The 16917-nt window shown below is 44.4% G+C and overlaps 1 protein-coding gene across 2 annotated transcripts in view; it reads right to left on the bottom strand.

Annotated features, from left to right (window-relative positions):
* Positions 1-16917, bottom strand: part of PTPRG (protein tyrosine phosphatase receptor type G) — a 685241-nt gene that overhangs the window by 52094 nt on the left and 616230 nt on the right. The window contains exon 14 of one of the 2 annotated variants that reach the window (XM_084795412.1): positions 9958-10044. The exons of the other annotated variant lie outside the window; for it this stretch is intronic. Coding sequence (XP_084651538.1) covers positions 9958-10044 — 87 coding nt within the window. The remainder of the gene's footprint in view (positions 1-9957; positions 10045-16917) is intronic. 2 annotated transcript variants of the gene reach the window in all.

The raw sequence follows: 16917 nt of genomic DNA on the forward strand, positions 1-16917 counted from the left end.
AACAGACAGACAGCCCAGCCAATCCTGCTGTTACATGGAGAACTAACAGCTACACATTATCTTTGGGGTGGGGGAGGGGGAAGAAGTGTGTACTGAAGCAAATCTCACTCCAGTGCCCCATGTGCTGCTTGCTTATAATGGGTTTTCCCTGGAGCAAAGTAACTAACTCTGTGACTGCCAGAGCGAAGCTGGCAAGAGGGGCCGGGGTCAGGAACCTGGGGATAAAGCTATGCACATCTGTGCCTTGCTGCGCCTTACATGCTTTTGTCCCACTCTGTGACATGGGTGGATGAGTCAGCACAGCACCTGGGGAAATCTCCCTTTGAATGAAAGGTTTAAGGCATGTGGCAGCTGTTAACTCAGGACCCACCCACAGCATCACATGTGCAGATTTCGCATCTCTGCAGCTGTCCATCATCCTCAAGACCAGTTCCTTGAGCCTAGCTAAGCCCTGGAGTCATTTAGAAAGAACTGCACAAGGAACAGAAGATCCTTTCAGAGAGATGAGTGAATGTAAATGAACAAAGGAGAAAGATCAATTAAAATCACCTTAAGCACTTAACCTTCCTCTAAGCACTATTAACATTTTTGGGGACCATCCTTCTGATACCTTAGTTTATTTGCTTCTTCCTTGACCATTTTCAGTGATGCTGGGAGCAGGAAAAACAAGATGGACAAGGACTCTGCCTTCATGCTAATTAAGTTTTCATATGAAAGGGAACCACAAAGATGTCAATAGTTATGGGGAAATACAGCGTAACAGGGTCTTGATTGACTGACGACGGTGAAAGGAGGGATGATAGGGCATTTGAGCTGAGACCCGAGAGTGAAGGACAGGTACGGCATGGGTGGAACTGCATTCTAGGCGGAGTTAGGGCTATTGAAAGCATCTTAGAACAGAGCAGACTTGGCAGGTGTTGGAACTGGACAACCTTCGTTGGCTTTTGCTGTGACACACGCACTCTTGGCTATTGCTTTCAACAGGTTCACTCAGGCTGCGCTATAAGAGATGGTCCATAGAGCATCAAGGAGGTAACAAGAACCAAGGACTAGTGTTGTAATTACTCCAAAACTCGGGTGCGCATGTGTATTCACACAAAACGTGTGGTGGTCCTGCAGCCTGACCCTAGAGATAAACACAGTGCTCCACCGCTGGGCTACCTCTCCAGCCGTACTTTCTTATTAATAACAAACTACAATCCTATCATAGGCATATATCCCTTCTAACAAATTAATATGGATGGCATCCTCATTGCTACTGTTTGTCTAACTTTCCACCTCATTGTTAGAGTCGCTGCTGCTTTAACGACCACTTCCTAAGACTCTATCCTGGGGCCAGGATGCTACCAGATCATTGCACTCCCAAATGTGATGTGCTCCTCTTGTGTACAAACCCTACACTTTGGTTTTAACCATCCAACAAGCCAGAAGGATATCGTATAGCATTTATTTTAATTTGTTCACTTCTGAAAAGTACCATAAAAATGGTTTCTTCTTGATGTTTAGTAAGCTATGGGGGGGGGGGGGGGCGGGGGAAGCAAAGGCAGGGAGAGGAAAAATACCCACAAGTTTCAATCCCTCTAAACTTCTCCCTTGATATTGTTCAAAGAAACAGAGTTGCCCCTAAGTCTGAGCCCAGGGGAATGGAGGCAGGAATTTCTCAAAGTGTTCTCAAGCATGTCACTGAGTATGCAATTTCAATTTTCTTTGTACTTTCAATTCTCTTTCAACTAACACAGCCTAACAATCCCTCTTGAATGAACAGATTTCTAGGATACTGAAAAGCCATTTCCAAAATTGCTTTACCGTGAATATATTTATGCAAGTATTATTATAAAAGTGGAAAACAAAGTAGATCGTGGTTAGAATGAAGAAGAAATGCATTTACAGGTTTGGCTACAAATTGTAACCTACTTTATCACCACCATTCATTTTATGCTTTTTCTCACTTCCTATACCCCTAGGTGTTCACCCCTCCCTTAAAGAACGGGGGCCAGGTAACAGTATTTTCATTGAAGTGACCTCACTAGGGTACTGATAACCCAAATTAATTACCTTCTGCCTTTCCTAATCTACACTAGCAGCATATATTCCCTGACACTTAAGGGTTTCCAAGTTTAGAGAGTCTTTGGAGTTTAGAGGGTCCCTAAAGATAGATCACCTGTTTCTCTCTGTATCTGTCTCTTCTAGCTTCCTTATAGCTACAAGTCAGTCAACAGTGGTTATTAACAGAAGTCCAGACTTCTTTGGTTTGAGTAAGCCACGCAGGACAAAGCCGACACATGATGACAACCACCTGAGAGGCCTAGGTGGGAACACACCTCCTCCTCCTGGGCAAGCTGGTTTGCAGTGACAAAGGGACACTGGTTCTAGAAAGTCTCTGGTGCTGTCACTAAGAAGCCAGTGAAAGTAAAAACAGCCTTAAATGGAAGGTGGGCAGTATCATAAAAGTGCCCATAAAATGTACGAGAATTTACAGGATCCCATATAGTACAAAAAATAGTCATTATGGCCTCAAGGGTGTTAACAGGATTATATTTGTACAGCACATAGTTGAATAGCAATGTCCAAGTCCTCAATTCCACTTCTGTTAGAACCTAGGGGTGGCAGCTGGGCACACATTTAATCTTGTCACTTGGGAGGCAGAGAGAGTTGGATCTCTGTGAGTTCAAGGCCAGCCTGACTTAAATAGTGAGTTCTAGGACAGCTACATAGTGAGACTCTGTCTCAAAAACCAAAACCAAAACCAAAACAAAACAAACCCCAAATAAACAAAAAGAGTAGGCTGGCATTCTGGAATAGGATGGCAAACTGCTCTTTTATATACGCTGAACAAAACTCTTTTTTGGGGGGTAAGAGTGCTAAAATACAGAAAAAGATATTGTTCAGTTTTTCCTTGCTATGGCTGATTTTTAAACCACCCTTGTGACTTACTCTACCTGTCAGATAGCAAGACTCATTTTAGTTCCTATGAAGGAACCGGAGTTGTGGTATTTCCTTAAATAGCAAGTGCTGTGCAGTATTTCTGGTGTCTTCAGTTCTAAGTGTCTCTCTGCTTGAAGACCCTGGAAAGCACACGGTGACATGACTTCCCATGATACAACTCCATCAATGAAGAAGTATTATGAAACAGTTCCAGACTGAACAGTTCCAGATGGGAGCAGGCAGGGGACAACCTCGTTGTGCATGATGTGCTTTTTCAGTTGAATTCAGTGGATAAAGGAGACAGAATAGGAGACACATTATCTGTTGCTTCTTCGGTTGGTCATGATTCTGCTGCGTCCCGCCCACAGTAAGCAATCCTGCCAGTGAGTCAGTCTCCTGCTAAAATATACGCCTGGAAAGTAAGCCTGCCTCCAAACGCATCTCCTGCTAGACCAGTGCTGGCCAATTCATGAATCTATGATCACATCCATAGAAGTTTGAGAAAGCCACAGGAGAACACTTTTCCTATATTCTTCTGTATTCATCTGTCTGCTTTGAAAAAGACATGGACTTGTCCATTTTAGAATGATTTCTAAGAAAAGCTTCCCTGGAAGTCAAAAGGGTTAAGATGGAGGTATTTTCTCTAGCAGTTTTCCCAGTCTGTGTGGCTTCTGCTTAGCAGTTCCTCTCAAGGCCACCTCCCATGCTGTGGTCCAACTGTGGGATATCTGGGGTTTTTGTTTGTTTGTTTGTTTGTTGTTTGTTTTGTTTCTTCGTTTTTGTACAAGTGTGCATTTGTGTGTCTAACTTTTTAAAAATCCAGAGGACCCGTGAGGCTTACAGGTCATCAAATGTTGTTCTTTAGCTGACATTTCTAGAAACAGCTTTGCATTCCTTCAAATAAGGGACCTACTTTGTGGACAGGGAATTTGTCAACACCCAGGCACTCTACTGTAGTGACGGCAGAAGCTGTCTGTCATCAGGGTGCAGCAGGCACTGACCTGCATTAGCTGTCATCTCTCAGTCCTACGGCTCCCACCGAGGCACACACGGTGCCAGCACATGGCAGGCTTGGCTGTTTTTAATTGGCCCTCATGACTAATGACACGCACACAAACAGCTGCTCCACTAGCATAATCCAGTTAGAGAGCCTTGCTCTGCCAGCAATATAGAGCAAACTACAGAGATGAGCAGAAAAAACTCTGGATTTTTAAAAAACACTCTTCCCTATTCCTTCCAGGAATCTGAAGGTCTTAAGGCAGAACGCCCTGGAGACCTACACAACACACTCTCATGCTGTGGCTTCCGTTTTTTTGTTTTTTGTTTTTTTCTCCAGGTACCTGGTTAGACAACCTCTGGTGTGGACTAACACTTTCCTTACTTCAGTCTCTTTCTGCTTGCCTGACACGAATTTGTAAATTAGTAGGCAACCAACACTTTTCTGAAACAAAGGGCTGACACCGGATCGAGAAATGACTAAAGTGGCACTTGGTACTCTGTCTATCAAAAAGGCCCCTCCAATGGCAGGCCAGGGCTCCTGAGACATAGGGACATCGGGATCAGTATGTCCAGCCTTTTCACAAGCTTGTTTCTCTTCCCAGTCTTTGACTTATCCCAACACTGTTTCTCTAGGGCTGTAGATGCAGGGCTGTGGGCTGAAGGGGGAAATCCTAACAAGGTTTTCAGTTATGAAAACTCACAATTATAAACTAAACAAATGTTGATATACAGACACTAGAAATCAAGTCACCATCTTCAAATTAAGCTCAATGGTTTTCTAATCACAACAGAGTGTGAAGGAGTTTGTTAGCAGTGTGAACGCAAAATTCTAATTGCAGACTATAGCGGGCAGTTGGCTGAGCCACTGCTGAATATTAATTAAGCAATCTCAAATGATTCATAGACTATCCTCATTTGAATTTACAGTGCCATACACACTAATAATCTCATTTGTCTTCATGTTGTCAAGAACAGAAATCCCATTAATATTTACTTTTGTAAATGGGTGTGTTGTTGTGAACTCTGTATGAGTAAGAGCCATTTATTAATGGAAAGCTGCAAACACTAACAGGCCATCAAAGAAAGAGACTGAGAGCTGTGCTAAAAAGACTCAGATTGATTTATTAGGGAAAAATCTTTCCAGAAACGGAAGTGACAAACAATAGAAGGGAAAGACTGTGCATATTGCTGGGCTTTCCCTCAGCAGTGTCTGCCTGAAGCTACTCCCGGTCCTGCTTGGAAGGCAGCCCGACTCAATTCTAAGTTGAGATTTTTCATACACAACAACTCTTTGCTGTTAAGTTGTCCTTACTGCCTGTTAAGTGATCCGGTTTATGCGGCTAAGTTTATACAGTGCAGTCTCCGGAATGGCTCCCCCAGCAAGAAAGATTCAGAAACCAAAATATGCTTCTGGTTGGCATACTTTCCAAGCTGTGAGAGCGGACACAAAATCTGACAAATCAGAATATGCTTTGGGGGGATAATAAAGTGCCGTGTTTCACATCAGGACTGTTGGGATGTCCTGGGCATGTGGCTGTCACACTATGGACAAGTAGAGTGTGGAGTATGAGAGGGAAGGGGAAAAAGGGGGAAGAGAACAGAGAACAAAATCACCCGAAAGATGGGTAGACAGGAGAGGGAGTGCAGATGTTAAGTGAGGAGAAAGTGTTCCCAGCACAATGTGGATAGCAACAATGTCCCAATTCATCCTTGATGTAGGCGACAGTGACAAAAAAAAAAAAGTGTGATTTCCACAGTGAGAATGCTACTGGATAAGTAGGGTTGCCTTTAGTGACTTTAAGAAATGGGAGAAAATAAATAAATGGCAGACATACTTTTGCTCACTCAACATTGTTTTTTGCCAAGAAATTCTCCAAGATGCCCAGGGATGCTTTTCTAGGAAATAGGAGAGCGGTGGTCACTTCCTAAGCCACATACGGTAACTTGAGCTTGCTCTTTTCAACATTTCAGCCAATTCCAAGGAAATGGACCCCTCACAACTCATCTCTAGGACTCAATGGAGACCTGGGAAAGGCCAGGGTCTTTGAGGCATTTGCTGTGTCTTTATACCCTAGCCTGGAATGTTTGAACACCCAGAAAACGGCTATAGGTGCTCACCACTGACCTCTCAAACCTACTGAGTTGAGGCAGTTAACAGTCCCATTAAAGTCCATATTGGTTCACCCATTACCGTTCAGAGCTACCATTTATAATGGGCTGGAGACTACTTACTTTCTAAACATAATGGTTAACTATTTTTCTGTAACATTCTTATGGTTTTTGGCTTGCTTTCTTTGGGGGCAGGGTCTCTCTACATAGCCCTGACTGTCCTAAAACTCACTATGTGGCCCGGCTGGCTTTGAACTCACAGATATCTGCTTGCCTCTGCCTCCCTAGCACTGGGATAAAAGTTGTGCAGCACCATGTCTGGCTTGCTGTAATATTCTTTACAGCCTTAACACTTCAGGATCTAAGAAGGTGCGATGTACTTTTTTTTACTGACTATCCCCATTGTAGCAGTACTTGTGAAACTTGGCATTAGGTCCCCAAAAGACGACCTCACTGTCATCCAGTTGACATTCCCAATGAATAATCAACAATTGATTATTTTTTAAAAAAGGAAGAATGAAAAGTACTCACACAAGAACTTTGGAACTTTAGAACAAATCTCTCAACCTGAGGAGACGGTCTAAAGCATTGGTTCTCTACCTGTGGGTCACAACCCTTATGGGGCCATATATCAGATATCCTGAATATCAGATGTTTACATTATGATTTCTAACAGTAGCAAAATTACAGTTATGAAGTAACAACAAAAGTAATTTTATAGCTGGGGTCACCACAACAAGAGAAACTGGTACTAAAGGGTCACAACATTAGGAAGTTTGGGAACCATTGCTAAAGCAAACAAACATTTTAAGGAAGAAAACCATGTGGTTCAACCTTATTTATTATACAATGGCAATACAGGGAGTACACTGACACTGTGTCTACATCTGTGATGAGTTAACAGAAAGGCCATGGTGCCGAACACTAGATGGGCTGTAGGGAGGCAGACACATACACATACTGCTAAAAGAAGCCCCCGCCCCAGACTCAGAGGCAGAGTGCCATGTGGCACCATCTATCAAAGCACTGTCCGTGAACCCTGTGATGCCACCAGTTTCCTGAGTTGATCCTGTAGCTGTATTTATCCATGGGCAAAATGACACATTAACAAAGTCTTTAGCATAGTATTGCATTGTCATAAAATTGACAGCCTTAAAGGGTTGCTTAAATAAATCATGATATATGCAATTAAAAAAAAAAACACCCCTCCAAAAAGAAAGGGGAACTATCGATGCCTAGAGAAAAACTGTTATCTCCAACAAAGCAAAGCACATGGGTAAAACATGCAGTGCTTTACGACGTAGAGGACGACAGATAGCCTTACTTGCTTAGCTATGTAACTTGAATAATATACAGATTAGCAGAGATGAGCACCTAGTTGTAAGGAGGTGGGGAGCAGGGTGGGCAGATGGAACTGTGAGGACATATATAATTTTACACTTTATTATTTTGAATAATGTCAAGTACTTTTTCAAAATTTAAGTCAGCTTTAAAAAAAAAAACAAAACAAACTTTAATACCTGAGTCTGGTTTTTATAGTTTTGTCCTTAGCTCACACTTTTCATGATTTGGGGCCATGGTCCTGTCTTGTGTCCCAAAGGGACATCTAAGGAAAGTGTCCTAGAAAGCAGGGGTAGAAGGTTGATGTCACTTTGGATTCGTACCCAGCTACTGCAGCTAAGTGGATTGCTGTTCTTTCAGGGTCTCGGGAGGCTTCTCTTCTCTCAGGCCATGAGGGGAGATGAGAAAGAGAAAGGGACAAAGGTAGTAGACACAGAGGCTGGTGGAGGCTGCCTGTCTTGGTGCATTCCAGCCCTCAACAGAAGCTTAGAAGAGGTGGCAGCCTGTACACCAGAGAAGTATTTCCTCTGGAGTTGGGTTAGTAGCTAAGGCTTGTGGGTGCCGTGTGGAGCAGTGAAAGGGCATGTGGGCTGCAGTCTATAAGCATACAGAACACACTGGGGGAGTGGGTAACTGTGAGCTTTGGACAGATCACACAGGCAGGAGCACAAGCAGGAAGCCTTGAACCCCTGAGGGCAGAGACTCTATCGGGGGCCCAGCTCTTCCTTATAGGGTACTGAATGTGGCCTACGGCAGGAGAGAAAGGACCTGTTTAAGATCTAGTTGCCTAGAATAGAGGCCCCACTTGAACAGGACTTGCCTGGCCAAGTCACTTACCTTCTTGGAGCCTCCATGTCTCCTTCTCAGGCGTTCACCAAGAATTTCATAAATACTGCTTAACATCTTTACAGCCATTTTGTGAAGAAGAGTTCTCAATAGACCCATTTTCTAGATGAAGAAATTTAGTCTAAAAGAGCTCCCTGGAGAGCCAGGAAGTCTCTGAGTCAAGGTATGTGTTTGTAGCTACACTACCAAACATGCATTTTATACTGCATACCTCACAGTTAGACAGAGTCCATAGATACCTACGGTTCCTCAAGATGATGTCTAGCATGAACCTGGGTAGAACTGACATGTTCTCCTCCATCTTAAGTAAAGACGTTGTCAGATCCCTGGTAGCAAAGTGCAGAATGAGGTATCTCCTAGGTGAAACACAGTGGCCAGTACCAAGTCCGCTCCCACACTAAGGGCCGCACACATAAGCGGACTGATATCTTGCCTGAGAGCCCCAGGAGCTGTGTTGTGCCCCAGGCATGCTGGTTCTTTAAAGGCCTACCATAAGAAAATGCCATCACAGACCAGCATGACATGTGATGTCCACGGAAGACACGTCATCCTGGACTGGGCACAACAACTGTGCATGTGACATCTCCAGGCCCCTCTCTTTTAAGAGAAGATTTTGTAATTTAAAGCTACAAAGAGAGGTTTCTGGTCCTATTCCTTTTAAAGCTGCTTTGAAAGTATACTAGAAGTTGAAAACTTCAAAAGGTTTTTTTTTTTTTAAAGGTCATAGAAAGGCATAATGGCATGGCCAGTGTCAGTGAGCCATGCACTGTACAGCATAAGGATGGGCCAGCCATGGGCTGCCTCACTAACCTGCCAAATTCCCCCCTCAGGTAGTACAGCACTGTTTGATTATCCTGGGACATACCTGCAATTTCACTTCACTAATAAGATCTATTACAACAGAGACAAGCCATTCTGTGCAGAAGGTCAGATGTAAGTTTTATAAATTGGTGGACTGAAAGTAAAAAGGGAACTACTTACATCACAGGTTGATTAACCACTTTACTTAATAATTTAATATTAAAAGATTATTAATTTTAAACAGTTTATGTAAGGCAAGTCTTATATAAATATTCTCAAGAGGTTCAAGTGCAGTAATCAAGACGATGTTTACAACTTCTAATTGTTTTGTATAAGACTTTTCAGCTTAGTACTTTTTCAGAGTATTAAAAATTCATGCACATTTACTTTTAATGGAACAGCATATTATATCCACACTTGTTAATTTTCTGTCTCTTCCCTGGTTGTAACCCCTTATTTATAAATTACAATGTTTTTCATTGATAAAGATTATGCTTTTCTTTGAAAAAACAAACACAAGAGCTGTAAACATGCATTATGCTCTTTTGAAAAAAAAAACATGAAAGCTCTAAACATGCAACATCTGAATTTTTTAAAAAAGAAAATGGATGCAGCATACACACAGACACGCAAACATAGCGTGCCCACAGTATTACCAATGGAAACAGAAAACACGGCCCAGCTCATAGGGGAAAAAAAAGAAAGAAAGAAAGAAAAAAAAAAAAAAGCAAAGCAAGCATGGGCTGGAGCTGCTGTGACGGACAGCAGCTACCTGGAGGCTCAGCTGGTCTTTACAGGTCTTACTACGTGTGGTGGGACAGGTGTACAGCAGCATTTTCTCTCTAGGAGACTTGCATCCCCATAGCAACAAAACAAAAGTTCTGCAAGCCATTCCCAGCCATTGAGACTGCCCCCATTAAGCTGGGCCGCCCTCACCTGCTCCCTTTCTCTCCTCTCTCCCCAGAAGAAGGCACTTCACGGGAACGTCTGGGAAAGCCCTTGGACTTTATTTTGTTACACCCTCTAAATGGACAAAAGACAAAAGAGAACATGTGTAGAAGACAGTAGTTCAATTGGCCACCCAGAGCTGCACCCCAACGCCCTCCCTCCAGACACCCCTGCTATCAAGGCGTCTTCAAAAGGGGGCACTCATACGCAGACATGGCTAGCGTTAGGTAGGTCTCTGGTGCTGAGGTAAGAAACACAAGGTAGGCTTGTTCTCCGAAGCGATGGTTTATGTATCAGAAGCTGGCATGACTCTAGTGTTGGTAGGAGGGCAGGGAGTCACACTCATGACCTCATTCAGACGCCCGCTCTTCACCTCGGCTGGCACACTGTCCCAGCAAACAGGCAGCTCCAACGAGGCATTCCTAGAAGGTCTCTGTTGCCCAGTGTCTATCATGTGGCTTGCCATCTGCCACCACTTTCTCTGCGTTAGGCAGAGCAGAGGGTTTGTCACTTCTGGACAAACACTTTTACAGAGAAGTCACCCCAGACAGACAGGGCCAGTACTTGGCAAATGATTGCTCTAATGTAGAGTCTCTTAAATACTGAGATCCCTCAGCATCGGAGACTTGCCTGTGTGAAGATGTACTTTCTGGCAAACGCAAACACTCACAGGGGGTTCATTATATTTGATTGATCCTATAGCTATGTGGGCTATAGGATTTCACACAGAAATGATTCTTCATCTAAGTCTCATCCACAGAACTGGGAAAATAAACTCTAATACGTAACCTTCTCTTCAGTGGGTTCCTTGCTGAGTCCCACACAGAAACGTAAGGGCGGGGGCACTATTCCGCATCTCCACAGCAGCTTCCTTCCAGGAACCCACACCTAGCATCAATGCTTTCGCTTTTAAAATTACTTTGGTTAGTACTAGACTGACTATTACATAAAAGCGCTTGCTATAGGAGCCAACCTTTGGAGAAAAGTACTACTTGATTGGGAACAAAGCTGAAAGCGGGAGGGACAATTGGAGTTCAGCACTTCCTGTCTCCCTCTGTTGAGACTGGTCTGTCACTACAATGACTGTCCCCTAAACATCATGACTATGTGTGTGTGGCTGTGAACACTAATCTGAAGTAAACCTCGAGTACGTTGGAATGTTGTGGGTTTTTTTTTTTTTATAAATTTTCACAAAAACTTGAAATCTGCAGCTTCCAACAATATTTAGACTTTTTTTCAACCCTTAGCCCTGCTCTGGATTCTGCCAGATTTTCTCTTTCGGGAATTTTGGAGCCGAGCCGGCTATCTCCGCAGTTTTTCCTCACGCACAATCACAGGCTCTTGAGACCCCCAGTAAACTGACAACACTTTAGTGAGAAGCAAATGCCACAAATCAGTAACTAATATCCCCCCCCCCTCCCCAAACCAAGGGGTAACCTGAGCGAGCACAAGTAACGCTGGGAGAGAAGGCAGTTGAGTTCTGAGAAACTGGAGGGAAATGCGTTACCCAGCCTCGAACAAGCCGCTCCGTCTAAAACTGCATCCGCCAGCACTTCCCCAGCACAACCTGTGCTGTCTTTAAAGTATCAGGAAACATGTTTAAATGGCAACCTTTAGTTGTGCTCCCCTCCCTGCTTTTGTCTAATGACTGTGTGTTAGCCTGTTCCAAGAGCTTCGACTGGCATCTCAGGGCCAACTCGACAGCAGGGGGCCGGTTACTATAACAACTGACAGCTCTCATGAATTCTGAAAGGCCCCAGAGTAGCCATTTGGGAAACAGTTATTGAGCAAAAAGTTGCATTAGCTGCCACGTGACTCACCTCTCCCTGAACAGTTGGGAGGGAAAAGGAGGGGGGGGAAAGTGCCCATCTCCTGGGACACCTGGGGAACCTCAAAATGCCCCCACCCCCATTCCTTTCCGATTCTCGGGGCAAGACAGTTTCACACCACAGAGTTCCCATGATCCCAAAGCTCCAAGGCAAGTCTTGTTTTGGCACCAGGAAATGTGTCTCAGCTCTCCCTCCAGGTTTGACACATTTTTCAGGCTTTGGAGAGCTGAATGGTAAAAATTATTCCTAATGGTTAAAAAAAACTTGAAATTCAGCCAGAGAGAGAAGGTTCTAGGTAGAGATGAGTTGCCCATGTGGTAATTAATTTAGAGGGGAGAAAAAAAACCAACAGAAAATGAAAATACATGAAACACCTAGGAATGGTTTGTTTGTAGAAAGGATAAAGGTGATGGCACAAAGCCACCAAAAGTGACCTTGAAGCTCCAGTTTTTTCTACATTTTGACTCTTATTTTCCTAGTAGTAGAGGGTACTGAGCAGCTGGGACCGAGCACGGTGTCCTGTACATTCAGAACCCTCTGGGAAAAGCCTACAAAAGGCCAGGAAAGTGGCTTTTGCTTGACATGAAGGTCGTTTGGTTTGGTGGAGAAACCTATGACCATACGGAGTGCACTATGACCTAGCATCCAGAAGGCCGTCTCTGTCTGAGCATTTACCCTTAATTTTTTTTTTCCTGCATAGTCACAGCTCAAATATTTTCTTCAAGAAGTCCTCCTTCGCTCTGGCTCCTTTTCATAGCACCCTAACCATGCATGGTCAAGTGTCTTAAAGAACTCACTGCTGTTCCTTTTTCACAGCTGGTACCGAGAGGGGCACAAACTTAGCCTTCAATCAGGCAGGAAGAGCGGTGAGGACCTTGGCAATCAGAGGCCTTCGCAAAGGGGCCATAGGGTTGGCTCTGTCCAGCTCAGTGCTACCACTAGGTTAGGTGAGACCAGTGTAGCTGGGCTTTCGAGTTCACCATGCAAATAGACAGCCAGCTGCTTACAAATAGTACAGAAATTTAAAAAGAATGTGAGAATTTATATAGATTACTGATTTGAGATAACCTTTATGTACTTGCTCACCTCCTCTACTAAGCTAGGAATTCTGTGCCCTGTATGATTCTCCAGAAACCCAGTAAGTGGTGTGTGGTGGTAAGAAGTGGTAAATGAACAGAATTTGTTTTCTGTTTTGTTTTGTTTTGTTTCTAGACAGGGTTTCACTATGTAGTGCTGGCTGTCCTGGCATTCACTCTGTAGACCAGGCTGGCCTTGAACTCATAGAGATACTCCTGCCTCTGCGTCCTGAGTGCTGGGACTAAAGGTGTGCGCCACCACGGCCCAACGAACAGTATTCTTTAGGAGGATATAGCAATACGTAGAAATGCACGTATGGAACTTTGTAAAAGAGAGACCTTTCCCGCCTCCAGATGTCACTCACTGATGTGTGCTGGTTTGCCACAAAGCTAACAAGTGGCTTACTCATGTGATCAAGAAAGACAGGACTTTTTCAGATTATAGAAAAATCAAACTTTAGTAAACTTAGAGTCAGAGGCTACAGTTTCCGTTTACCAAGCTTACCATCCTGTGGTCCAGAATCCATGAAGTTAGCTGAGGCCTATCTGATAGGCAAGGCTGCTTTGTACATCTTCCAAGTCCTTTTTCAATCTAGAATTATGGTCAGTAAGATGCTAAACTAAGGGCATTAGCATGAATCAGCTGGGCCTAAGGCAAAGAGGGAGCTACTGTTCCACATCTAATCCTCAAGCTAACAGAGATGTGGCTGAATATATACATCAGTATTCCTTTCCCAGAACACCCCAAAATATAATTACTTCTCAAAGCTTTCATTCATATAATTTTGGCAAATTCCCAGGCCCAAGTTGGTTCTTATCTGGCTCTCTAGGCCAGGTGGCCATTATTATGAAAATATCATGCAATAGTAGCCAGATGGTCTCTGTACCTGCAGTGTCTGTTTGACCTGCAGATGCGAAAGCAGGTGACACAGGAATAACCAGTTGTTCCCATCCTGCATGCTATTCCCCATCTGGGCCATGGTGGGGCGGGGTCTGTACAGATGGGTCAGTTGGCAAGAACACTTGTTGGGTAAACACAAGGGCCTGGTTCTTACCCCAGCACCCATGTATATAGCCGTACGCTCCACTCTAGACTGTAACACCAGACAGGAGGCTTTGGGGCTCTTGCTAACCTAAGTGGAGGCTCAGGGAGAGACCATGTCTCCAAAGAAGCAAAACATCTCGTGTCCTTCTCTAGTTTTTATAAACATGTGCTCTCACCCCCAACACACACAAACAATGGACTATGAACTCAAGCTAGCTGGGTTCAAATCCAGGATCCACCCACTAAAGATTGATACTTTGAGTAGGGCTAAACAAATGCCTGAGATGGTAAAACAAAATGAAACCAAACAAAACACCAATTAAAAAACTCTGGGCGATCCAGGTCTTAAGAGACAGAAAAGTCATTCACAAAAAACAAAAAACAAAAACAACAACAACAAAAACCCACTTAACTTCAAAACAGTCACATTCCGAAGCGTACACTGATGCCTGGCTCATGGTAGCTAACCTGTGCTACAGCACAGATGCCCAACAAGGGGCGCACCCTAGCACACCTAGCACCTCGCCTAGCGTCCACCTCAAATTACCACCCAAAAAAGTCCTGTTTAGAGTGGCAGCAGCTGTGCTGCTCCTCAGCTTTTCAGGGCATTGATGCTATATATGCAGCTCGCCACACGGAAGCAGGGGTACCCGACTCTTGACTCCCCTGGCCCGCTACTATCTAGAGTAGGAAGGCCAACATGGCATGCCTTTCTTTTCCAACATTGTCAAGAACTCTGATTAATTCTCCTAGTTGTTCTGACTCATTTGCAATAGCTCTGAACCACTGACAAAGATTGCAAAATCTGTAGTGATTGTCATGCCCACCACTGGGCCCCCTTTGCTAAAGAAGGCAAGCATTCAAGCATTACCTTGTGGGGCGGGGGGAGAGGCGTTCTGTCTGTGACCTGCCCTGTCATCCTGTCCTTTGGCCCACTTTGCATGGAGTCTTTCTACCTTCACCGTACTTCCTGCGCTGTTACAGATTTTGGGTTTTCCTCTCTGCAAGGCCATTCATGAGCAAACTGTAGCATCCAAATCTAACACCTCAACTAAAAATTTTACAAAGTAGCCGGGCGTGGTGGCCCACGCCTTTAATCCCAGCACTCAGGAGATAGAGGCAGGCGGATCTCTGAGTTCGAGGCCTGGTCTACAAAGCAAGTCCAGGACAGCCAAAGCTGTTACACAGAGAAACCTTGTCTGGAAAAACCAAAACCAACCAACCAAACAAATAAAACACAACAACAACAAAGTACATTTCCCTCTGCAGACCTACACTGCCACCTGCTTTTACTCCTCACTAGTCCCTGGTGGGCTCTGTCCCAGATCTCTCAGGTATCTGAAATTTGTGCCCATATTTGTTTGTTTGTTTGTTTGTTTGTATGAGCAAATCTGAAGTAACAAAGTTGTCCCTCTTTGGACACATGCTGAGATGATGATATTAGTGGGCCTAAATATTCAAGGACAATATGGGGAAGGAGGTACTTCATGAACACAGGTAGGCTTGCTACCTCATCCTATGTCCTCAGGGGCTAGGCCAGTTTCTCATTTCTCATGCAGCAGCAGTTCCAGACAGTGGCGCTACCATGGAGGAGAGCCTGCCCCTGTCATGAGGGCAAGAAGGAAGTCTGCCTCTGTTGGTAAGCCACGAGGCTGCTGCTGCTGCTGCTGCTGCTGCTGCTGCTGCTGCTGCTGCTGCTGAAGCTTACAGAGTACAGGCCACTGCTCTGAGCAAGCAAGGATGGCTCCCGGGCTTCAGAGCTGTCTCCCTGGGGATGTGGGCATGGGGGCCTCTCTTTGCCCGGTCCCTACATAGGGAGCATCATCTGAAGCAATCTTATTAACTTTATAGTCACCCTTTCGTTTTGGCTCAAAGTAGTTCTGCTCAGTTGGTTAACCTACATTTATACTATACTTAGCTCTAAATTGATGACTGAGCTATTTCTAGGCGCCTGTGCATAATGAGATCATTCCATGGAATAAACTCTAGAAGGAGATCCCTATCTTTTTTTTTTTTTCAAATACCGTCTTTTGCCCACGGTAAGATAACTGGAAATTATGTACAGCGACACAGTGTGACCACATTTAAAAGGTGTTTATTTTCATCTATAGTTTTATTTTCTCACTTCCCAACATTTCAGGTATACAAGGACCCAGAATTACATTTCTATTTTTCCTACAGTCGGATCTGGTATAACACTGTGGCACATGTGTACTTAGTCCCCATCTGCTACATGGGGCAGACGTTTCTCACAGCCTATATTGCCTGCCCATATGTACTCCGTGCATGTTTCTTAACTACTTTATAAGTAAGGAAACTGAGGCTGGAGGACGAATCTTCACTGAAGGCACTACTTATGAACTGGCCCATCCCAAATATGTCCTCTGGCTTTTCTTATTGACAGGTGCTAATTTCTAAGCCCACCGCAGCTTTTATACTACTGACACACACTATATGTGCATCTATATCACACACACATACGCACTATTCTTTTTCATCTCCTCAGAACCTATCTTCACCCCTTTGGGAATGGCAGCAACCGTTGTTAAGAATTTTTGCGCACTCTCCATAGGCGCTGTAAGTCTGGTGGAGTCTGGCTTCTAATCCAGGTTCTGACCAGTGTTCCTCTTACGCCACTATACGGCAGTGCCTCTCTCAGGTGCCGCCTCCTGCACCTGCAGCCCCCCAGTGCCTTTTAGTCAGGGCGAAGGCATCCAATACTTGCAGGGCCTTTGCTGGCCTACAGGCTGTTCCCATGCCACTGAACCAGCCTATCTGCTTGCTGAAGGCCAGTTGCTCTGTCCAGGCCCATTTCTCTCCAGTGTCCTCCCCTGGATTCTACCTGTTCAGTCACAGCTTCCCAAGAAGCTTTCCCTGGACCTGACTTTCCTCCAGGCTGCTTGAAGCCGAATTCACACGTACGCGTCTTTAAACAGTCTTTATACTCCATTATGTTACTCAGGCAGTTCTTTAATGAGCTTTGGGGGCCATAGGGCTT

Source organism: Acomys minous, assembly GCF_964271855.1.
Source record: "Acomys minous genome assembly, chromosome: 9".
NCBI lineage: Eukaryota > Metazoa > Chordata > Mammalia > Rodentia > Muridae > Acomys > Acomys minous.